Source organism: Perca fluviatilis, chromosome 24 (assembly GCF_010015445.1).
Source record: "Perca fluviatilis chromosome 24, GENO_Pfluv_1.0, whole genome shotgun sequence".
Taxonomy (NCBI): Eukaryota; Metazoa; Chordata; class Actinopteri; order Perciformes; family Percidae; genus Perca; species Perca fluviatilis.
This window is the reverse complement of record NC_053135.1, coordinates 14,048,503-14,074,256: the sequence shown is the minus strand read 5'-3', so window position 1 is coordinate 14,074,256 and position 25,754 is coordinate 14,048,503. Positions and strand designations below refer to the sequence as shown.

The 25,754-nt window shown below is 42.2% G+C and overlaps 1 protein-coding gene across 1 annotated transcript in view; it reads left to right on the top strand.

The window, feature by feature from the left end:
* Positions 1–25,754, top strand: part of gtf3c3 (general transcription factor IIIC, polypeptide 3) — a 77,218-nt gene that overhangs the window by 13,226 nt on the left and 38,238 nt on the right. The window contains exons 6-8 of the mRNA XM_039793131.1: positions 6,695–6,863; positions 23,776–23,876; positions 24,038–24,209. Of these exons, the coding sequence (XP_039649065.1) occupies positions 6,695–6,863; positions 23,776–23,876; positions 24,038–24,209 (442 nt within the window). The remainder of the gene's footprint in view (positions 1–6,694; positions 6,864–23,775; positions 23,877–24,037; positions 24,210–25,754) is intronic.

Below are 25,754 nucleotides of genomic sequence, written 5' to 3'. Positions count from 1 at the left end.
ATGGTTTGGGAGTTACAGGGACAAACGTGTATCTCTGCTATAGCGCCACCTAGTGGTGCAATTTTTTTTGTCCGAGTTCAGTGCAGGGATCTGGTCCAGTCCTGAAAACGGCACCCCCCCACCATGTACGGTTTAGGCTGTAGCATCTGTTTTACAGATAAAAAATAATAAGAGAAAAATAGAAAGAGGAAAAATAAATAATAATCTTTAATAGGGTTCCACAGCCCTGCTGTGCGAACGGTGTAGCTTTGCTACCGCCGGTTCTTCCAGACTCTAGGTTTAGACCCCTAATTCCAAGCAGCGTTGGAGGGGCCCTCGCAACTCTGCGTACGTCGGGGTTACCGGCGGACGCTGGTCCTTGCGGCCGTGCATTTGCGTGACTGTCAGAAACCGCAAACCGTCACCAATGACAAAAGGAACTCTGCTGAGTTCAATGATACCTCACACAAGACTCTACCTTAAACGGTTCAAAAGTTATGTAAGGGGGCAACTAGGAGGCACTATGACTATGGGTCAATATTGGCCTTTAGATGCCCTCAGGGATATACTTTTATGAATCCTGAAAAATGTCGGGCAGATTGGACAGTGTACACTCGAGTTACACCCACTTCCTGTTTCGATTGCAAAACGTACACAATGGCCACCCCGCCACGGCCAGGCCCTACCATCGGTGCTCGGGCTCTAATTATGTACTGTATGTAAGTTTGCCATGATAACTTATAACACTAATGTAATTGCCGGAAAAATACCTCAGCTACAGTGCCTTGCGAAAGTATTCGGCCCCCTTGAACGTTTTGACCTTTTGCCACATTTCAGGCCTCAAACATGAAGATATAAAACTGTAATTTTTTGTGAAGAATCAACAACAAGTGGGTCCCAATTATGAAGTGGAACGAAATTCATTGGCTATTTCAAACTTTTTTAACAAATAAAAAACTGAAAAAGTGGGCGTGCAAAATTATTCAGCCCCTTTACTTTCAGTGCAGCAAACTCTCTCCAGAAGTTCAGTGAGGATCTCTGAATGATCCAATGTTGACCTAAATGACTAATGATGATAAATAGAATCCAGCTGTGTGTAATCAAGTCTCCGTATAAATGCACCTGCTCTGTGATAGTCTCAGAGGTCCGTGTAAAGCGCAGAGAGCATCATGAAGAACAAGGAACACACCAGGCAGGTCCGAGATACTGTTGTGGAGAAGTTTAAAGCCGGATTTGGATACAAAAAGATTTCCCAAGCTTTAAACATCCCAAGGAGCACTGTGCAAGCGATAATATTGAAATGGAAGGAGTATCAGACCACTACAAATCTACGAAGACCCGGCCGTCCCTCTAAACTTTCAGCTCATACAATGAGAAGACTGATCAGAGATGCAGCCAAGAGGCCCATGATCACTCTGGATGAACTGCAGAGATCTACAGCTGAGCTGGGAGACTCTGTCCATAGGACAACAATCAGTCGTATACTGCACAAATCTTTATGGAAGAGTGGCAAGAAGAAAGCCATTTCTTAAAGATATCCATAAAAAGTGTCGTTTAAAGTTTGCCAAAAGCCACCTGGGAGACACACCAAACATGTGGAAGAAGGTGCTGTGGTCAGATGAAACCAAAATCGAACTTTTTGGCAACAATGCAAAAAGTTATGTTTGGCGTAAAAGCAACACAGCTCATCACCCTGAACACACCATCCCCACTGTCAAACATGGTGGTGGCAGCATCATGGTTTGGGCCTGCTTTTCTTCAGCAGGGACAGGGAAGATGGTTAAAATTGATGGTAAGATGGATGGAGCCAAATACAGGACCATTCTGGAAGAAAACCTGATGGAGTCTGCAAAAGACCTGAGACTGGGACGGAGATTTGTATTCCAACAAGACAATGATCCAAAACATAAAGTAAAATCTACAATGGAATGGTTCACAAATAAACATATCCAGGTGTTAGAATGGCCAAGTCAAAGTCCAGACCTGAATCCAATCGAGAATCTGTGGAAAGAACGTAAAACTGCTGTTCACAAACGCTCTCCATCCAACCTCACTGAGCTCGAGCTGTTTTGCAAGGAGGAATGGGCAAAAATGTCAGTCTCTCGATGTGCAAAACTGATAGAGACATACCCCAAGCGACTTACAGCTGTAATCGCAGCAAAAGGTGGCGCTACAAAGTATTATCTTAAGGGGGCTGAATAATTTTGCTTTTTTTTTATTTGTTTAAAAGGTTTGAAATATCCAATAAATTTCGTTCCACTTCATGATTGTGTCCCACTTGTTGTTGATTCTTCACAAAAAATTACAGTTTTATATCTTTATGTTTGAGGCCTGAAATGTGGCAAAAGGTCGAAAAGTTCAAGGGGGCCGAATACTTTCGCAAGGCACTGTAATTAAATCCATCTACTTTATAACTGGTGGTTATGCACTGTACCATAACAAGGACGTGTACTGCTATTTAAAAGCAGTAATGTTGAAAAGCTAGCCAGATTTGAAAGTTGCATCTCCTCGAGGCTCCGTCAAACCCCTCCCCTGCCCTCGGGGGTCCGACCCACACACAGACTTGAACGAGCACCGCTACTTCAGAGCAGAGAAAAGACTGCAATTTTACTTTGTCTCATTCACTGGAAAGCAAACACCTAATATTATCATACCAAATGTTAAAAATAATCATGACAATGCTGCGACGACATGCATTCAGTTCAGGCACGGTTGGCCGTCTGGTTGGTGTGTAACCGCCTTTACTTAATGGATTAGAGCAGGGGTTCTCAACCTTTTGCAAGCTGGGCCCCCCCAAAGCTGGTTCATTGCAGTTGGCCCCCCCCCCCCCTCCCAATTCTATGCGAAATGTCTGATAAACATAGCCTCAAATCATCCTCGATTTGTGCACAATTGCGGTATTTCGTTTCGAGTGCAGTCATTTTTGAGAATCCTGCCTCACACAAATATGTCGACACGAAAGGGAGGAGAATCTTCAAGGCGACGTCACAGAGTTGAGGGTATTCCTGCATCAATGCTGCCCAGAATGACGAAAGAGGGCAGGAGGTCAGTGGCGTAACGAGCCAACACCGGGCTCCTATGCAGGATTATCAAGGCGGCCCCCCTACTACAGGACGTGATGATGGCGCAATGTCCATGAGTAGGCATATAAGAGATGAGATGACTGACAACATCAGGAGTAGCCTACGCGCACCACAACAAAAACACTGAATGCGCACCATAACGCATGAAAAAACACACAAGGGCAGTCCTTCCAGGATTTCGCGGCCTTTTTTTGAGATTGTTGCGGCCCAAAATGCCTGATTTCACGAAAGCTTTTGTAAAAAATTGCAACTTTTATCGCAATGTCTTTTGTATGTTTGTTGCAAGGAAGTTGCAGAAAACAGTGAAAGTTGCAAAAAAAAGTTTTTTTGTATAGTTCTTTAAAAATAAAAAGGAAACTTGTTTTGAGGAGAATAGTAATTATTTTACTATTAATGAATTACTCTGGGCTGAGTTGTCCTAGGAACCTTACCAAAAAACTTTAGGATGCTGACAAATGTTGGTATAATCTGAAAATGGCTGGTGGATTTAAGACAAAAAATAATAATTTATTGAATGTATCAAATATGAACATATATGTCACTGTCAGTGGCTTGTTGATCTTTACATTGTTAGTTAATATCCTATCTTGGCCAGGGACTCACATTCATATGGTTTGATAAAGTACTTATTGGACTTGCACTTACAATAACGAGCATAGCTGTCCTCAATTTAGGTCATCTTGTCTCATCTGCGTTTTTTCCTGCATCCACTGTGTATGATTGTGTGTGCATGCGCGTCAGTCGCGGGGGAAATGGAGCAGCAGCCCCGCCCGCCGCAAAGAACAGACAGTATTGAATAGGCAGCCGCTTCAGTGACTATATAATACAGCGTACGTTGATGTTAAAATGTATACAGGTTGGCAGGACGGTCTGAAATGTTTTGCACGGTCTTTCGCTGTACGTTTTGTTGGTAAATGTGAGATGTTCGAGTCACACACACGATCGTCTTCATAACAGAAACAAGGAAATTAATTTGACCCGTTCTCACTCCCGCCTGGTCAGTGGCTGTTCTCTCATTGCTGACAGGTGCTCAGACGCTGATTGAAATAGAGAGGAGAAATCATGTCGCAGTTCCCTCGACTGATGCGGCCATGCCACAGTAACTGCAGAGTGATACGTGCTTTCGAGTGTCCAAACATCACAAAAGTCTCCAATAACACCAGTAAAAGTCGCTAGATTTGTCGTAAGTCGTTTTTGACAAAAAAAGTCGCCAGGAGGATGATTTGTTTGTGTGTTATAATAGTCCAATCACTTGCATTTCAACATGGGGGAAATTTTCTTTCTGAATTTCTTTTTTTTTTTTATCCCATCCTGTAGCCTACTCGCGCCCCCGGGAGAGTGTCCGCGCCCCCCACGGTTAAGAACCACTGGATTAGAGAACAGACTATATTCAGGGTTATCCAATTGCTGTAAGGCTTCTTAAACAAATTCTCCTTATCTAATTACCACCATGGCTTTCCTTTATTAGCTGATTTTATGATAATGGACTCATTCCTGGCTAAACACTCCAATGCCTGTTTTGGGGAGTTGGTCAAATTCTCCCCAATAGTCTTATCAGGTGCCGAGAACAGATTCTCAATATCAAAGCCCACCTTTTTTGTGAAGGAAGTCAAAGTGCCATTTGACACTGGAGGCATAAAATGAGACCTAGGTCTAAAAGGAGTATTTATTCTTATTCTAGTAATAAATTCTAATCCTGGATTGTTAAATAAATAATAATAATACATCATACTTTAATAATTTAAATTGTATTAATCACATGAAATCGTACAAGGTACAATTCCAGTGAATTGTAATCACATTAGCTCCTTCAACTTGTGCATGGTTCATCATAAAGCAGAATGTGGCCGCCAGTTCGGCATACAAGAAAAGAGTCAACGGTTGAATGGTGCTGGCACTCCAGGATCAAGGCTCCGGGTTTACAAACGGTCCAATTCCCTATATTGATACCTGGGGACCATTCTCTTATGTGTAAGGAACATTAGGCTTGATTTTAACATTACTTTCCTAACTTTGTAAAACAAAATGTAACAAATAAATTCATAGATATTGTTACGGCAGCTCAAAACCTGTCCTGCTGGATAATCTTCAGAACAGATATACACTACCGGTCAAAAGTTTGGGGTGACTTAGAAATTTCCATTCCACTCCATTACAGACAGAATACCAGCTGAGATCAGTTGCATTGTTTTTTTAATTAGGGCAGCAGTTTTTAGATTACATTATGTGCTTATATAATTGCAAAAGGGTTCTCGACTGTTATAGAAAGAAGTGGCTGATCTTTAATGCAATATCTACATTGCCCATTCATCCAATGTTCCAAAGGCACATTGGGCCTCATTCACTAACCGTTCTTACGAAGAAATGTGTTCTTAAACCCTTCTTATGCACTTTTTACGAAGATTCTGGCATTCACTAATGTTTTCTTAACTTGGATTTGTTCTTAGCTAAGAACAAAATCTACGAACACTGAAAAGCACTCTTATGCACATTTGAGTGATGACAGTTTGCTCCAAATTATTGGTTCACTGCATTTTATTTAATTCTACAGTCGTTTACAATGATAGTATTGTACTGTAATGTATTTCTGATCATTTGTTGAAAAAAAAATCATATTATGCAAAAAAACACTAACACTACAATTTACATCAGCAATTAAACTGATTAAATCCTGCGTTATTTGGTGATTGATCGCTATTTATATGGCCAAAATGCAGTGGTAGAATGTAACAAAGTACAAATTCTTCGTAATTGTACTTAAGTACATTTTTCACGTATAAAAGTAATAGTGCATAGCCTACTTTTGACTTTTACTCTGTTACATTTTGCAGCAATTCAGTACCTCCTCCACCGCCGCTCCGACAATCTCTAACGCGCAGTCTCCCAGGAGGTGCACAGGAAGTGTCATGTCCTTATATGGGAATTTGCAGGGCGTTATCTTATGCTAATTAGGAACAACTGGCTTTCAGTTACGAAGACGTGGGATTCATCAATCCTAAGAACACAGGTGCGAAACAATTCTGCTGTTTAAGAACACGTCATGAATCCGACAGACTTCTCTTAGAAACTTTCTTAAGAAGATATTTAAGAGAAAACTTAGGAAGATATTGGTGAATGAGGCCCATTCTGTTTACTAATCTGATATCATTTTAAAAGGCTAACTGAGAAAACGTTGGAGAACCCTTTTGCAATTATGTAAACACATAATGTAATCTGAAAACTGCTGCCCTGGTTAGAAAAACAATGCAACTGATCTCAGCTGGTATTCTGTCTATAATGGAGTGGAATGGAAATTTCCAAGTGACTCCAAACTTTTGACCGGTAGTGTACATTTACTGAATTGTTAATTATAAATCAATTCTCCAACTATTTGACATGTTTGTTTTTAGCTCCCTCAGCTACGGTATGTGGTCTACCGGCTTCTGGCGTGCTGCTGACGCCTAATGTGCCATGTGTATGTGTACTCCGACAACATAGAATTCAAAAGATGGGCCCTATTTTCACTAAAACATGATCCAGCTGTTTGAGTCAGTACTGGCCCGTTATCCGTATCGGATCGGTGCATCCCTACTGATGAGCATCACAGGTGAATTGACCTGATATACTTTGTGTGTGTGTGTGTGTTTTTCTAGGTGTTGGTCCAGTTTGCAGGTATAGTTTTGGTCACAGTTGAATCCAATTCAGAGTTTGCAGTACCAAGACAAGAAGAGAAAGTGGCAGAGAAGACTACTGCAGAACAAGAAAAGAAAAATGAAGAGTGCAAGTCAAAGACTGTAGAGGAAATAGCTGCGGAAGAGAACAGTGAGTAACACTTTGGAAAAATGTAATTCAGTATGCAAATGTTTCCCGTTTCTTTGACCTTACGGTTACCTTTTCTCCATATCACATGCATACAGGGTTAGTAGTGTACAGCTGTTTAAACTAAAATGTGTGTGTATATATATGTATGTATGTAGTCTTCATATATATAGACACACTCTTTTTATTATTAGGAACACCTGTAAGATTTCTCGTTAATGCAATTATCTAATCAACCAATCACATGGCAGCTGCTTCAATGCATTTAGGGGTGTGGTCCAGGTCTAGACAATCTCCTGAACTCCAAACTGAATGTCAGAGTGGGAACGAAAGGTGATCTAAGCAACTTTGAGGGTGGAATGGTTGTTGGTGCCAGACAGGCTGGTCTGAGTATTTCCCAATTAAAAAGTAAAATCCCAGTAAAAAAGTTACTGGGATTTTCACGCACAACCATTTCTAGGGTTTACAAAGAATGGTCTGAAAAAGTAAAAACATCCAGTACGCTGCAGTCCTGGGGGGCGAAAATGTCTCTTTGATGCTAGAGGTCAGAGGAGAATGGGCCGACTGATTCCAGCTGATAGAAGATCAGCTTTGACTCAAATAACCACTTGTTACAACCGAGGTACGCAGCAAAGCATTTCTGAAGCCACAACACGCACAACCTTGAGTCGGTGGGCTACACCAGCAGAAGACCCCACCGGGTACCACTCATCTCCACTAAAAATAGGAAAATGAGGCTACAACTTGCACAAGCTCAACAAAATTGGATATTTGAAGACTGGAAAAATGTTGCCTGGTCTGATGAGTCTCGATTTCTGTTGAGACATTCAGATAGTAGAGTCAGAATTTGGCGTAAACAGAGGTGTAATGGTGTGGGGGATTTTTTCTTGGCACACTTTATGCCCCTTAGTACCAATTGGGCATCGTTTAAATGCCACAGCCTACCTGAGCATTGTTTCTGGCCATGTCCATCCTTTTATGACCACCATGTACCCATCCTCTGATGGCTACTTCCAGCAGGATAATGCACCATGTCACAAAGCTCGAATAATTTCGAATTGGTTTCTTGAACATGACGATGAGTTCACTGTACTAAAATGGTCCTCACAGTCACCAGATCTCAACCCAATAGAGCATCTTTGGGATGTGGTGGAATGGTAGCTTCGTGCCCTGGATGTGCATTCCACAAATCTCCATCAACTGCAAGATGCTATCTTATCAATATGGGCCAACATTTCTAAAGACTGCTTCCAGCACCTTGTTGAATCAATGCCACGAAGAATTAAGGCAGTTCTGAAGGCGAAACGGGGTCAAACACGGTATTAGGAGGGTGTTCCTAATAATCCTTTAGGTGAGTGTATATACACACACACACACACACACACACACACACACACACACACACACACACACACACGGGTGTAAATAGTTCTTAAGTGAAGTGTATTAAGAAAGTGACGGTTTGGAGGTAAAGTGACATGAGGTAAAGTGATGAGCTCAGACCATAAGTGTTCAGCAGCCTTCAGCTTTATGGTTTGTGGCTGGGGTGGTTTGGATCTTGTATAATTTGTATGGCTTTCTTCCTGCACCACTGGATGTAGAGGTCCCCCATAGATGGCAGGTTAGTCCTGGCAATGTGCTGAGCAGGCTAGTTACCCTTTTAACTTACTGTTGCATTATCTAAATAACACTGTACTGTACAGTTACAGGTACTATAAACCTTTATTACATGGCTTGCTTGAATTCTAATGTAGAATGCGGTCTGTTATTTCTTGATAACAGACCGCTGCTAAGGATAACACACCGTTGCCATGCAAAAGCAGAGTGTTGCCATGGACGCAGTTCTGTTCACTCTGGAGGACAGCTATCAATCAATCCGCTGAAAGAAGTCCGGATAATTTAGCCTATCAGCTGTGGCAAAAAGTGGGGAAACGTGGAGCAACTTCTGTCCTCCAAGCAATGACAGCAGATCTGATGAGCGTCTATCGCTAGTATCTTTCTATACCGTCTATGGTCGCTAGCTACGCAGTAACAGCCGTAGGGACAACAACCCTAATTAGTTAGCTTACATTGCAACTTGTTTAACGTTAACTTACAGGTGTGTCAACATGCAGCGGCTCTGCAAAAAGGAAACGAGATGAATGAGGACATAAACGTCCACATAAATATTCCCAAAGAAGCCATTCACGTTAACTTACAGGTGTGTCAACATGCAGCGGCTCTGCAAAAAGGAAACGAGATGAATGAGGACATAAACGTCCACATAAATATTCCCAAAGAAGCCATTCACCGTGTCTCACTTCACCGTCAACAGAAATGTTCAGTTTACTGTAAATTAGAGCAGCCGATAGCCCGCTAGCTCACTACAACGCTTCAGCTAATGTTGTGTCAATTCCTGCAGTGATTAAAACAGCAGCTGGGTCATTTGTCCACCACGGCAGCACCCCATAAAATCTGATTATGGCTGATTCAAGTCCTGATCACCCTGTCGGGGTTGTATTCGCTATAACAACCGCCTCGCTCTACATTATCCCTTACATAATCAACGTGATGGTAGCCAGTGGGTTGTAAATTATTACATTAATCGACTACCACGTTTGGCAAACAAACCACACTGGAGTTAACCTCTCGTAGGTTGTAGCTAAAGCAAGAAGCAAGCTAACGTTACATAGCCAATGCTGAGCTAAACATGTTTGCTAACCAATCAGGGTGCGTTGTCAGATGCCTGATCAAATAAGATGGGGTTGAGTTAGAATCCGTTTGCATTCAGCGCCTCAACGCAGGGAGGGGAATAACATTCAGCTCGTCAGACATTTCCTAAAAATTAGTCTTTTGAGGATCAGTCTCAGGTCAAGTCTGAAGTCACTGTGTGTGCGACTTAAGTGCGACTCCGAGTCTGAGTCTCAAACTGGAGTCCCCATCTCTGGCCTGCATGGAGGATTAATCATTAACATGAACAAACTGAGGTTGATCTGATAAAGAAGACTTAAACCAGCATTGTGTGGTTCCTTTAATGCCAATTAAATGTCCCAGTCTCTGTAATAGGATGTGATGGTCAATAGTGTTGAATGCAGCACTAAGATCTAATAAGACAAGGCAAGTGTCTGTGGACAAAGAGCCAGGGTCTGACTGAGGTTTCTGCCTGTTAAAAGGAAGTTTTTCCTTGCCACTGTCGCACCAAATTCTTGTTTTTGGGGGGGAATTGTTGGGTCTCTGTAAATTATAGACTGTGGTATACCTGCTCTATCTGCTATTGTTCTCAGATAACTTCTGTTGTGATTTGACACTATAAATAAAATTGAATTCAATTGAATTGTGGTTAGTTCAAAAGTCTGTAACAATAGCACGATAGTCGCATACATTCGAAACTGGTAATGTCAGTTGAAAATCACGTTGTTGGTAGCCTACTCATTACAAGCAGGCTTGGTAGTAAAAACTACCTGGTAACGTGCTGCAGATCCTGTATTTTTAGCTGAGCTAGACAAAGAATATTCAGTTAAAGTAGATTGGTGATGCGTTTTGCCCTCATTGTTCCCCATGAAGTTTGCTGGTGGTGAATGTATGCCCGGTGTGTTTTATGTTTTAAAAAATAGCCTTTCGGCGCCCGGATAGCTCAGTTGGTAGAGCGGGCACCCTCCTAGACGCAGCGGGCCCAGGTTCAACTCCGACCTGCGGCACTCTCTCCCTCTCTCTCCCCTTTCATGTGTTCATCTGTCCTGTCAAATAAAGGCCTTTTTAAATGCTTGTCAGCAACTTATGAGGCAATTTGGCCTTGTTTGCTCTGATTAATTAGTTAACGCACAAGTAATAATTTTGTTTTGATCATTTTAATGATCTAAGCACACAGCGGAAGGCGGAAGAATATAGTACTTGGGCGGAGTGATATGCTCGCAGCAAGCCTGTCTGAGAATATAGTTCCCGGTTTGTTTACGGATAGAAGATGGCTGTGTCTCATGTTACGTTGTTTTTTGTACACGCTGTGACTCTACAAATCACAACATGTAAATAGGAACATGTTGGCGTTATTTTGTCACTTTTGTCACAATTCGGAGCAGTAGGCTAGTTGGAACCAGTTACCTGCAGGATCTGTGCTGGGCTAAACTAATGCTGGAGCCGTCAGACAGCGTTACAGCACGCATGGAGATGAGAAGGGTATGTATCGACTTGTCTTACTCTGGGGGTTACGGTGAATAAGCTAAATTCCCAATAAGTCGGCGTGTTCCTTTAAGCTTAGGCGCATTTTACTAATTCGCTGTTAAAATAACAATGGAAATAACTTTAGAACACGTTTTTGTTGGTCAATGGCGTGATCACTTCCCGCTGCCTCAAGATAGCAATACGCCAAGAATTCACCTGAACACACCTCCCTGTAAGACCAGCAAAATATGGGCGCAGGTGCATTTGCTATTTAAATGACGTGGGCGCTGGACGGGAAACTGACAGCTGCGTCAGCCTTAAACTAGCAAAGACACTTGCGTCAGGCTTTGCGCCACCCTATGCCGAGTGCAAGGTAGGGCCCCTAATGTTCTTCACTACTATTTTGGAAGAAGAATATTGTTATTGAGGGCTGGATTAGGACTGTATTTAAAGCTGATTCTGGTTTCCAACTTCACCCCAGGTGTGTCTGTTAAAACACGGACAGAGACAACTTCTCTCTTTTTATGCTTTATTAAATCAAGCAACAGTACAAACATGGGCGTGGGTAGCTCCGCTATGGCTGTGTATTTGTGTGTGGTTCTGCAAAGAAATAAATAACATTGTAAAGGCTACCAAACACAATGCATAGGAATTATACAGTCCCGTCCAAAAGTATTGGAACGGTAAGGCAAATTCCTTTGTTTTTGTTGTTCACTGAAGACATTTCAATCAGGAGACTTCATTTCAGATATGTGATGATTTATTATACATGTGCGTGAAATGTACAGTACAGTCTTTGGAGATTAGACTCCACCATCATTTAAAAATCCTGAGAAAATTTTTAAAAGGGGTAGGGCCGAAATATGAACCTAGACACTGATGGTGGCGTGAGGAGCCGGAAAGCCAATGCCGAAAGCCGCCGGCAGTGGCCGGCTGGAAGAGAACCCAGGAACCGAGAGGGGCGAAGACTGGAGGAGCAGGGGAGGAGGAGGGTGGTGCACTTTTCCAGAAATGACAACTGAGCAGCAGAGAGAGACAGGTTTAAAACAGGGATGTCGTGCAGTGATTGGCTCGAGATTCTTCGGCCGCTCTCATTGGTTAAGACTAAAGTGAACGCCTCTACAGCTGATCCATTCAGGGGAGTGAGGAGTGATTATGTTTAGGAAGTTGTCCTGAAAGAACTTGCGCTCAGCTCCATTTGGGTTTAAGATCAAAAGATATATGAGACAAGAGTTAAGAATGTCAGCTTTTATTTCCTGGTATTTACATTTAGATGTGTTTTAAAGGGGTGATAGAATGATTATATAGGGTATTTCACACTGTTCCTTATGGTCTCCTAATGGGGTATGTAACATTAGTTGGGCTGAAAATGGCCTGGTTGATATTTTTTTGGCACTTATGCAACCCTGTGTTTTGGCCCTATTTGTAACAAGAGCTTTTCTTCCAAATATGGTATGGTCATGAATATTTAGATGAGCTGCGCGCTGCTTGGTTGAGCCTTATCCCTGTACACACATGTAGAGACGCGCGCTGATTGGTTGAGCGAATCGCCATACACACGCATTAGAGACGCGTGCTGATTGGTTGAGCAAATCCCCAATACACAATACATTCTATCACACACATTAGAGACGCGACAAAGGGCTTAATTTACTAACACTAGCGCAGTTTGCGCTGCGTCTGTTTATGCGAGTTCGGTAATAGCGCACGCTATGCTTCCACATTTTGCATAGTATTTATCAACCCTGACACCCATCAGGCAATCAGCGTCTTTCTCCGCCCACTATACGTAAATTGCGCTGTAGCAAAGCGGTACTTGTGCTATGATATGGCTGAGTGCAGACTGCGATATTCCCACTGCTGATGCTATGACTGTTTGAAATGATCCTGATGCCAATATTATTAATGTAGCGAGGAGTTTAACAACTGCTGGAATGGGATGTGAATGCTGAGTGGGAGATTCAATTTCATCTTTGATTTCTTACAGTAACTCTAATATTGCATGGCTGCTTGATCTGTAAAGCTAAATGATGTTGTGTTCACTGACAAAGTGTGATTCTTGTGTTCTGTCTTCTGTTAAAAATATTTTCAGCCTCGCCTATGTCTTCGTCTTGCTCAAATTACTGTTGCCATTTCACCAGCGGCATAAAGGTCTACGAGGAAACTCGATTGCGGCTGGTTTAGACCTGCTTTTAAGAGACGGAGACTTTCCCTCGCAGAATAGAGGCGCGCTCTTACTGACAGTCTTTGTAAATACAACGGAATACATAATTAGGTCCACTTTGCGCTTATCCTCCCACCTTTTCGGGTGGAACTCCCACTTTCCCCACGACCCTCCCACGAACGCATATTGAAAGCGCAACTTGTCTCTTCTCGCTCATGTGGCAGACAATCTGCGATTTTACCCAAGTGCGCCCTGTTTGTAAATAGCCCGCATCGGTTACGTCCGTCTTTGCGACCAATTAGCGCCTGGAAACAGGAGCAAACGGCTTGATAAATCTAGCCCAGAATCTCATATTCCAGACACTGCAATGTTTTGTTACCAAATTCACTTCTGAGACTTTTTTATGCGAGAAATCAACTATATAAAGCTCAAATATGGGCCGTTTTACGAAAATGGATGTCTAATTGCAAATTTTGTCCGACTGTGTCGGAGTTCAGAGGCCGGTGCTGCCTGGGTTGTTGCCTCGCCGCCTGGCCTGACTTCCTCCACAGACCCCGGCCTGCTGTGAGCTCGATTGAGCTCCGGCACGGCTGGCAGCCCACAGCACCTCATACCCGCGCAAAGTCACCGTTTGGGCTAATTGACTAGCTACCAAACGGCGCTGCCCTGACAGAGCTCCAGAGCCTGCAACTCCTCTCTTTCTGCTAGCTAAATGGCCCGTGTGTGAGAGTGAGAGCGCGGTCAGCGAGCTTGTTACACCAGCAATCTCTTACCACATGTTACACACATGTCACGCCACTTATACAACATCTAACTAAATGTATTATAAAGCTAACAACGGTGTCCGATTTCAAGTTAATGAATATTTGTGAAGACTAAGTGTTTCGTTAGCTGCGACTGTCCCTTCAATCCTATCTATGTGTAGCTACAAATCACGGATAGTTGGCTACTTTTTGGTCGTAATTCGAGTATCTTTACAGTTTTAATTTCGTCACGCCACTTATACAACATCTAACTAAATGTTTTATAAAGCTAACAACGGTGTCCGATTTCAAGTTAATGAATTTTTGTGAATTCCAGAGGAATTCTAAGAGGAGGCTAGCTAGCTCTCATTGATAGAGCTCCATCCAGCCGCAGGCTCTATCAATGAGACTCATGGACAAGCGGCGTTTATTTCCCCAATCGTTTGTTTAAATAACTCAACACATTATAATTACACACATTAAAAGAGTAACTGGAACCTGTGGTAAGAGAATGCTGGCGTAACAAGCTCGCTGACCGCGCTTTCACTCACATACACCGGGCATTTAGCTAGCAGGAAGAGGGGAGTTGCAGGCCCTGGAGCTCTGTCAGAGCAGTGGCGTTTCGTAGTCCATTAGCCCAAAACGGTGACTTTGCGCAGGTATGGAGTGCTGTGGGTTGCCAGCCTAACGGAGCTCAATCGAGCTCACAGCAGGCCGGGGTCTGTGAAGGAAGGCAGGCCAGGCGGCGAGGCAACAACCCAGGCAGCACCGGCCTCTGAACTCCGACACAGTCGGACAAAATTTGCAATTAGACATCAATTTTCATAAAACGGCCCATATTTGACCTCTACATAGTTGATTTCTCGCATAAAAAAGTATCAGAAGTGAATTTAATGGTAAAATAGCAGATGAAAAATGTATACAATTTCTGAGATCTGCACGACCTAGATTCAGAAGACTAACTGATCTCAGGTCAGTTGTGTAACCTATGCAAATGTTGGGGCGTGACAAACACAGAGACTAGAGCCAAATGAGGAGGAGCCGCAATAGTTGACGTCAACTATGGAGCTCGTTGAGATTTGCCCATTTTCAGAGGCAGTTTCAAATAGTGAGATTTGCAGAGGAAAGAGGTGTCAGTGGGATTTAGAGGTTCTATGTATGTCCTAGTTACCCACTAAACTGTCATTATTCAACTATGACAAGGTAAAATCAGTTTTGCATTCTTCAACTTAGGACATACCACCGTTTGTATAAGACCACAGCATTTTTAGGTGAGCAAAAGTATTGGAACAAATAATCTTAAAGTAAATAACATTTAATATTTGGTGGAATAACCCTTGCTTGCAATAACTGCCTCAAGCCCATCGACATCATCAAACTGTTGCATTCTTCATTTGTGATGCTATTCCAGGCTTTTACCGCAGCTTTTTTCAGTTCTTGTTTGTTTCGGGGGGTTTCTCCCTTCAGTCTCCTCTTCAGGAGGTGAAATACATGCACTATTGGGTTAAGTTCAGGTGATTGACTTGGCCATTCTAAAACCTTCCTTTTTTCCCCTGATGAAGTCCTTTGTTTTGTTGGCAGTGTGCTTTGGGTCATTATCCTTCTGCATGATAAACTTCCTCCCTATTAGTTTCAATGCATTTCTCCATAAATTGTCAGACAAAATGTTTCTGTACACTTCTGAATTCATTCTGCTGCTACCACCATCAGTTACATCATCAGTAAATATGAATGAGCCTGTTCCAGAAGCAGCCATGCACGCCCAAGCCATGACCTCCACCATGCTTCACAGATGAGCATGTATGCTTCGGATCATAAGCAGTTCCTTTCTTTCTCCGCACTTTGGCCTTTCCATCATTTTGGTAGAGATTAATCTTGGTCTCAGCAGTCCATAAGATTGTGTTCCAGAACTTTTGTGGCTCTGTACTTCTTTGCAAATTCCAATCTGGCCTTCCGATTCTTACTGCTGCTGAGTGGTTTGCATCTTGTGGTATGGCCTCTATATATTTCTGCTCTCTGAGTCTTCTTCGAACAGTGGATTGTGATACCTTCTCCCCTGCACTGTGGAGGTCGTTGGTGATGTCGCTGATGTTTTGGGGGTTTTCTTCACAGCTCTCAATATTTCTTCTACTACCGGTTGTTTTGTTGTATTTTTCGGACGCCTTGTGCTTCTGTACAACACCAGTAGTTTCTTTCTTTACTTGCGCTTGCCCAATGTTTGTCCAATGGCTCTGGTTGATTTTCCTTCTTTTCTCAGCTTAAAATTGGCTTGCTTTTCTCCCATAGACGGCTCTCTGGTCTTCTTGTTGGTTTATCCTCTTTAACAAGAAATGCAGTCTTTATAAGTTAAAACCAACGCAGAGCTATTTAATGTTTGAACAATGAACCTAAAAAGCATAACTGTTAGGCTGGGCTGTCCAGATTCAATAGCAGACACAGAGAAAAAGGTCGGAACAGGTATTGAGCACAATGAGTAATGAAGGAGCTATATATCCTCTGGGGCTGAGAGCAGGCAGACAGGTGAGAGGCAGGTACAAAAAAAACAAGTTGGCTCAGGCAGGCAGACTGGGCTTCCAAGGCTGAAGTAGGAATCTGGACACAAAAGAAAACACAAAACAAGGCTTGCAACAGGAATACAAAAAGTCTTCTTTCAAAAACACTGAAGGCCCGTTCACATTGTACACGCAAGCGGCATCTTGCGGCTGGCTGCTCTTGCGCGTGCCGCGGTCAAAGTTCAACATGGTTCAACTTTGACCGCGGCACGCGCAAGAGCGGCCACAGTGCGCTGTGACGTGCATTCAGGTGTCTGAAAAAAACAGAAAAAAAGTAAACACCGAATACACGTGGATCCACAAACGGAACATGGACGAGAGGTTGATTTGGGCCGTCAGCGATCTCCCAGAGCTGTACGACACAGTTCGAGGTCGTACAGAGACCTCGGACGCAAAACTATGCTGTGGTGCATATTTCCACAATAATAGGCATGCCAGATGTGTAGCTTACTGTAGCCTGAATGATTTAAATTAGGAGGCTTACTGTAGCCTCCTAATTTAAATCATTCAGGTTTGTTTTAGCTATGTGAAATCAACATGGACATGTCTTCACTAAAAACAGTGAGTGCATTTCTTAAAACAATTGGTGTAAACGGCACCGCATAGTGACTGACCTGCAAAAGCGTGTATTTAGATTGAAATCTTTTGTGTCCAAAGCAAGTATTTATACCCATGACCCAATCAAACTGACAAGTCCTTACGCCATCGTTTACACCAATATAGTGAAACTGCTTTGTGTTGTTGTCCATATTTAACAGTTCACTCTGTAAGTATAGTGTAATGAACAATGCACATGAAAGGGAGCACTACTCCACATTGTCATCTCTGATCTGAGAAATGTGCCAAAGCAACTGAGAAGAAGTGTACTGTTGTGAGCTGCGAAAACCAAATACCAAGTTGATATACAGCTCCATACAGGTATTTGTAGGATATATTTGTATTTGTATGTTTATATGAAGTAAAATATGTTTGGACTGATTGACACAAGTCATGTTCGTTTTCATTGTTGTTCACATATAGGTATTTAGGTATATGGCAGTTACACAGAATAACTACCCATTTCCAAGTGTGTAAGCTCCAGTTTTGGAGGAATTAATTGCACATATGCATTAAACAGTGTTTTCCAGAGTATGAATGAATGATGATGAATGTATGAATTCAGGCTCATGGCTTAGCTTTATTATACCCAACTGCAATAACTGCAGACATCTCGTATGTAAACATGCAATGACACACAGTGTTGACATGCAACATTTTATTTAGAAATGAAAACCCATTCATAACCCATCCGCGAAATCGTAGGCCCGACTCTCGTCAGCAGACTGTCTGCTCCCTGTTGAGCCAAAATTACCCCTGGAACCAGTCACAGCGAAAGCGGAGCTCCTGCAGTCGGAATTCCCCCAAGTGCTCTCTGGACCTGAGGGTCTCGTGCCCCCACACCTTTCTTGCTGCTGCTGCAGCCAGGGCAAGTGCCAAGGCTTTCTTTTGGTTCAAAGACAGAAACCTCTTCGCCACCAAATCTCTGTGTATCCTACATAATGTCGCGTTCTGCTTGTCTGATGTAAACACCGGACGCAGACGGCGCATGTATGACGTAAATTTGCGCTGAGCCCGGCGGCAAGCACAACAAATATATTTGGGAATAGGACAACCTAGCGGTGAGCGCAGCGCATGCCGCGTAAATTGTGAACGGACCCTGAGGCTGGCTGTAGCGAGTGTTACCACTTGGGTGAACAGACGATCTGGCAGAGACTGGTTGGAAGGCCGGATTATAAAACAGGAGTGGTGATTGCTGGATGTGATTCAGGTGAGCAGGAAGCCACAGGTGTCCTGACGAGGAGGGAGAGAGAGGCAGGAGCGCCACACCCACTCAGCACATGACAGACGACAAACAACAAGGGAGAGGGGAGAAGGAATAAAACAGACAGCACCATGACAAACACATGGGCAACAAGAAACATCTGTCAGTCACATGTTCCAATACTTTTGCTCACTTAAAAAATGTGTGGGTTCAAACAAAGGGTGGTATGTCCTGAGTTGTATAACACATCTAGATGTAAATACCAGGAAATTAAAGCTGACATTCTGAACTATTGTCTTATACTCATCTTTTGATCTTAAACCCAAATGTCTTCAGTGAACAACAAAAACAAAGGAATTTGCCTTGCCGTTCTAATACTTTTGGAGGGGAATGTATATAGGCTAACAAATAATACCAATAAACCCACTATTTATTACGTCCCCCTACAGGTTGTCTACAGGAACTACAACTTGTGCTACCCGACGCGAGTTGTAGTTCCAATGAGACGACCTGTAGGGTTAAAAGTTACATAGTGTTGCTTTAAACCTGTGTTTTCTTTAAAGGAACACGCTGACTTATTGGGAATTTAGCTTATTCACCGTAAACCCCAGAGTTAGACAAGTTGATCCATACCCTTCTCATCTCCGTGCGTGCTGTAAGGCTGTCTGACGACTCCAGCGGTAGCAGGCCAGCACAGAACATGCAGGTGACTGGTTTCAGCAATCCTACTGCTCCGAATAAGTAACAAAATAACGGCAACATGTTCCTATTTACATGTTGTGATTTGTAGAGTCATAGCGTGTACAAAAAACATTGTAACATGAGACACAGCCATCTTCTAACCATAAACAAACCGGGAACTATATTCTCAGAAGGCGAAGCTCTGCTACTTCTGCTACTTGGGCAGAGTGATTTGCTTTGCAGCAAGCCTGTCTGAGAATATAGTTCCCGGTTTGTTTGCAGTTAGAAGATGGCTGTGTCTCATGTTACGTTGTTTTTTGTACACGCTGTGACTCTACAAATCACAACATGTAAATAGGAACATGTTGCCGTTATTTTGTCACTTATGTCACAATTCGGAGCAGTAGGATTGCTGGAACCATTCACCTGCTGGGGCCGGCAGACAGCGTTACAGCACGCACGGAGATGAGAAGGGTATGTATGGACTTATCTAACTCTTGGGGTTACGGAGAATAAGCTAAATTCCTAGTAAGTCGGCGTGTTCCTTTTAAATGCTGTGTAGTGGATAGAGAATGTGGAAATAAACTTGTGAAAGTGTTTAACTTGAGAATAGAGTTTGGTGTTGCGTTAGCAACCCCCTCGGATCTCAAGCAGGATTAATGGTTCTGTGGGGGCTCTACGCAGAGCTTATGCCGTAGCCTACATAAGTGGCCTGAGGTTCATACTTGTGCGCTGGTTTGCTAGAGCTGTCAATCTTCCTCTATAATACCATTCAAATTTCTTTTCTTTTTTCAATGTTCAAATAATATTCTCAGATTTAATGCTCAATCAAATTTGTTTTTAATATGTACTACACTACTCAGGCTTATGCATTGTCAATGCCACTAAAAGCATGTGGTTGTTGTTACATATTCTGTCCATTAGAGGGACTTCCAACATTAGCCTGCCCTTGAAGGGGACCTACGTCACAGCGCATTGCATTTCTGACACGCCACTCTCTGTTTACATCATTTTCCACCACGAGCACACAGCGACAAACCCAAATCAACAGAGAACTCTGTAATGAAACATTATCTAACAAGTGTATTGAAGCAGCTCTGTTGTAAAGGTTAACGGTGCTCGGTTAGCACAATGACGTCATGTTAGAAAGCACAGCCAAAACCATTTGTCAACAAATAAAGTAACAAAAGTGTTAGCCACGATGCTAAAGGCATTGATAACTAAGCCAAACGGTGCTATCACTGCTGTTTTAGTGATTTCTAAGCAAACCTGTTTCTTGCAGATTGTCACGCTACTGAGAATACAACTATTAAAAGGTAATATATGAAGTTGAAGCTACTCTGACAGCTGTAGGGCAGCTTACATTAACTTTAGCCCCTCTCCATGAAGCTCCTAAGCTCCTATAACTCGAAACGCAGTTAGGAAACAAGAACGAGCTAAGTAATGATAACATAAGCATTTTCGCTCGCTGGATGTCGAAGTCATGTTCAAACTATTTCCCATCCTTCTGATTTCCAGCCGTAGCCTGTCACTCCCCCTGTAATAACATTCCGTGCTCTGTGATGTTAAAATCACAATGTCTTGTGTTTCTCACTCCCGCTAACATATCAGATGTGACATGACAAAAGCATTTAATTTTCACATGCGGATAGGCCAAGGTGAGAAGAGGGAGATTAGCTAACGTTAGCCAACATATTTATAAAATAAAAATCACATTCAAATAGTAATTTCAGCATTCGAATAGTATTGATTATTTTACTATTTGAATAATATTTGACTTTCGTAATTCGTTCCAACAGCCTTAGTGTATGCTGGGGAGTGTGTGGTAGAGCGAGTGAGAGAGTGACAGGCATTAGTCTCGGAGCAAGCACCGACTCTGGAGGCGTAGACGGAGAAACAAAGTGTCTCCCCTGTGCTTTCTGACTTGGTCGGAAAGCTGTAGCAGGAAAAGTTAACCCTTTCCTTGTTTTAATCTTGATTACGGAGAAGGAGAACCCGGAAATTAGTCACACCACTGTTAAGCGACTACTTTGTCAAGGATCTAAGTGAGAAAGGGGAGATTGGATATAGGCTTGGCGAAGACCCCTAGATCAATCATCCTAGTTGGGATGGGGTCTAAGAGACAGTTAGATGGTAAGATGTCTTAGATGAAGAAATCTTTAAAGATGACTTCGAGAGAAGCAGTCTAAATACGTCAATATGTCATGTCTTACAGCGGTTTCTAATGTTTGAAGATAAATATGTAAAGGTTGAGGGCAGTAGATGATAAATTTGATCTCTAATACTACGACTCTGAGTTCGTGAAAAGCGCTATATAAATTCAATTCATTATTATTCGCGGGAATGCTGATTCAGCAGCATTCCAACTATTGTTATTTGGTTCTTTATAAACGTTTTATTCCCTCTTCTGTACGTTTTTTTGATCTCCGTAACTTCTGCATACATTCAGCTATTAAAACCATTCAACTTTTAAAATGTTCAGCTCTTTCAGCTAATGATGGGACTCCTTCAACTTTTTTTCTACTATTTATACTTTTTAAAATATTAATACTTTTTAACACTTTTTTTTAACATTGAAGTCAGTGAGAGCATGCTTCAAAGCCTTCAAATCCTCTTCTGCTTCAAAATGTATCTCCTACATTCTTTCATCTACTGTGCTCAGTGTTTTGATATCTTTTACAGTTTTTGTGAAAAAGCTGTTTAAGTTTAGTGATCATTTCAGGATTTTTTATCGATTAAACAGAGTGTGTATTGCGCTGGCTAGAGTGGATTGTCATAGCTAGAGCACAGAGCCTTAAAAAAATTATCTTAGTTCTCTCTCTATAAATTGCTCTCACGCCCACAATATGTACCTGTCATACACAATTTATACATCAAAACGTATGTATTTTTGTCTAGTTTCAGGCAATGTGCTCAGTTTTGTGATACGCCTTTTACTTTTGGCTTAGTGAGCTTCCAAATGACAAGAGTTCAATTCCTTCCTCCATTGACTGCCCTGTTTAACATTCTCCATATTTCTGAGCGAAAGGCAGAGCAAACCACTTTTTTAAATCGCTGATATGCCCACATTTTTAAGTTTATCCATATAAATTTTATACCGATACGTTCACAAAGGCCTTCCAGTGCTCAGGATGACGTCGTTTGACTGATAGCAGTTATCGTTTTGGCAGTCTGAGCCTTTATTTGAGAGCTCACTCTCAGTGTCTCTGAATAGCTGCAGCGTGCCACAGGAGACATTATTAAGAGCAGCTGCGATAACTGATCAAAGAGATCTCATCACAGACATCAAAGCATGTTTACAAACACGGTCACAGGTACTTAGTAGCCATGACAACACTTTCACAGACAGTCAACTTGAATTGACCTTTCTCACAGCAGACATGTTGACTTGTCATAGTAGAAAAAGCACAGCTGAAATTGATAACCTTAATTATGGCTCAATTCCATCAAGTGTCCCAGTAAGCTATTTTAGTGAGTCAGCATGCACAATACCAGGGCATCTCCTAAGTGGAATGCAGCCATCATTAATGGGTTAATACCAGGGCCTCTCCTAAGTGGAATGCAGTCATTATTAATGGTTTTGAATACACCTGTGCTTTTCCTGCTATGACATGTCAACATGTCTGCCGTGAAAAAGGTCTATACTACAGATTTCTGCATTTTCATCTGTTTCTCACAGCATTTGTCATCTTCTCTCCTTCTCTTCGGGTCCTTTTCTCGTCTCTTCTCCCTTCTCTCTTTCCTCTATTTCCTCTTGTTCAGCCCCATTCTTTTCACACAATATATTTCACATCTCATCTCAGCTAGATTGATGCTTTTTCGTTCTATGCAGTGTATATGTCTGATAGAAGTATTTTCTTCTTTCAGCCTTTTCAGGCAATTCATTTCAACTTTCATCTTTGACAGTATTACAGTTCAGCTTCCAGCTTTTCTAACAATGCAGTTTAGCTCTTCGCTTATTTAGGTAATGCAGTTTAGCTTCCATTTCTGACAATTTTCCAATTTTTCAGCAGTGCGGTGCAATGCGTTTGGGCTTTAAGATTTTTCATACAATTTGTTTCATATTTCTGCATATGTGAGTCATTATCAGTTAGAACATATACTCAGACGCCACAATGTTCTACATATTTTGTCATTTTTCAGCTTTTAAAGCCAACAATTCAGTTTAGCGTCAACTTTTAACTTTTTAATGAAATTCATACTTATTATGACCTCATAAGGAGCAAGGAGCAAGATTCCAGCTCAGCCCATCTGAGCTTTCATTTTCTCAAAGGCAGAGCAGGATACCCAGTGCTTGGTTTACACCTTTCGCCATTTCTAGCCACTAGGGGACCATAGGCAGGCTGGGAACGCATATTAATGTTAAAAAACCTCATGAAGTGAAATTTTCATGCCATGGGAACTTTAAGGCATGGCATTGAATTAAATGCAGATGGAATAAATTCTTTAAATTCAACTACAGTATTATTCTAGAACATGGTCTAGGGTGTGGTTAAAACAGTGAGTGGGTTTATGAAGACTGACTGAAGCCAATCCGATCTAATAGTTAGGTAAATGCAATACTAATCTTCTCGTTATCGATGTCCACATGAATATTAAAACTATCTAAAATTTTTACTTTATCTGATTTAAGGAATAAACAAATGTGCTCTGAGCGATCGGAACTCAATGCATCCTCCAGGCATCTTGGGTGCATTCACACCTGTACTTTAGAGCTGTCCACTTGTGAACGGATCATCCAAGACGCATGTTAATGCCAGGTCTGAACAAGTGCATTGTTGTTGTTTTTTGTGCATGGTAATTCTGATTAAGGATGTCTGTATGTGTGTGTCTGCAGGTGGAATTAAGGATGTACAGGTACCAGACAGTGTCCCAGTGGACCTGAAGGCCAAGCTAATTGTCTGCCTCATACACCTGCATGTTTACATGCCCCTGGAGGTAAACAGAACTTGCATGATTTTCCTAGTTAAACGGATACATCATCGATGAAATCTAACTTAAGCTAAAAAATATTGATTGATGATCAGTTTTAACTTTTTGGAAACTAAAAATGGCTATAAACATCTGTCTCCATCACTCTGTACCCACCCCCCTCACAGGGACTAGTGTCATCGCTGATGGAGCAGAATCCAGAGGAGATTGGTGACTTGTACCTGGATGTAGGGGAAGCCTATCTGGAGAAGGGCGAGTACATGTCTGCTCTGACTCTGCTATCTGCCCTCGTCATATCCGAGAAGTACAACCTAGCTGTCGTCTGGCTCCGACATGCAGGTGGGACCAACAGAAATCAAAAGTTTAATTTATTTAAATCTATCTATAATTCGGGATATCTCTGTGTGTTCCCACACATGTGCAGTACAGCACCAACACGTGCAGTACAGCAGCGGGGGTGGGAAGTTACTACATCGCTACAAGGCTCATCAGGCTGTTTATGCTGATGTTGGCTCTCTTGACTTCTCAGCTGTGTCTAGAGCGAGACAGGTGATCAGGCACACAGAGAGAGACACACACACCCACATGGGGGAAAAAAACTAACTAGAACTGCAAGCAGTTATGACGGGGCCCAAGCCTGCGATGCCAGTCGCCTCCGATAACCCGGAAAGCTACGCCAATGCGGGACCTGAAGCATTACGTAGGGGGGGGGGAACATTGGTGAATATCGACAGGTTTGATGCACAAGGTCTGCGGTACTCTGCAGTAGTTAAAAGTTGTTTGCATTTCAAAACCTTAGGAAATGGGCAGCGGCCGACACGAACACACACGCCTATTAACTCGATAATTTTGTCGTAAAGTAGGCTTTCAACTCAGGACAGCGTCACTTCTCACAAATACAGATAGGATTGCAGATGAAAAGATTAACTGGCACGTAACCGCAATCAGCTTCCTGGGAAATTAAGAATCAATGACACCAACATAACCAGTCACACTATGAAAGACGCTCCACTTAGCACCAACTTCAATGTTTAATTGCACGGTATTGGCACCTAAGAATGGTGTTGATCTTGGATTGAAAAAGTGGAAGAAAAGAGTTATATTTGTCCACTCTGAAGGTTGTAGAAACTTTGTCAGGTGGGTTAAGAAGTTGAGAAGTGTGAGCTGCAAGGTCTGTGATACATTCCCATTGCAAATATTTCATTAACATTGATTAACAGGGCAAAACAAATACGTTGATTATAGCGCCCTAATGGCCGATCTTTGCCAAATTTGTTACAAATCCTCAGAGCGGCATGCCGAACAAGCAACACATCTACAGTTCTATATATTTGGAGTCATCCAGTGCAAAAATAAACATATTGAACATTATAACTCATAAAGGACAAACTATTAACATGTCTTAGACACAGTGTATCAATCTTGGATGTAACAGTATGGATTAAAGACCCGAAAAACTCTGGACTTCTAGGCTGGATGCAAAACCTTCTGTAAGGGCTAGGAAGACAAAAAAAGAACATCAGCAGAAAGGGGCAACTGGTAACTTTTAGCTTATTAAGTTATAAAGTTATGAATCAGAAGTGCCGTTTGGCGTTGTATACAACATGCTCGACCTCAGAAGGGGTTAGAAGGCCCAAACTGGTATATGTTGACTATAGTGCCCCCTAATGGTCGATCTTCGCCAAAGTTGGTACAGAGCCTCAGAGCTGCATGCCGAACGAGCATCACAAGTTTCGTGTTGATTGCTTTTACTGTGGCAGAGATATTGCAATTGCAAATCTCTCATTTAAATGCATTGAGTTATTGGCCAAAACAAATAAACGTTTCTTATAGCGCCCCCTAAATGCCAATTTTTGCCAAATTTGGTACAGAGCATCGTGGGAT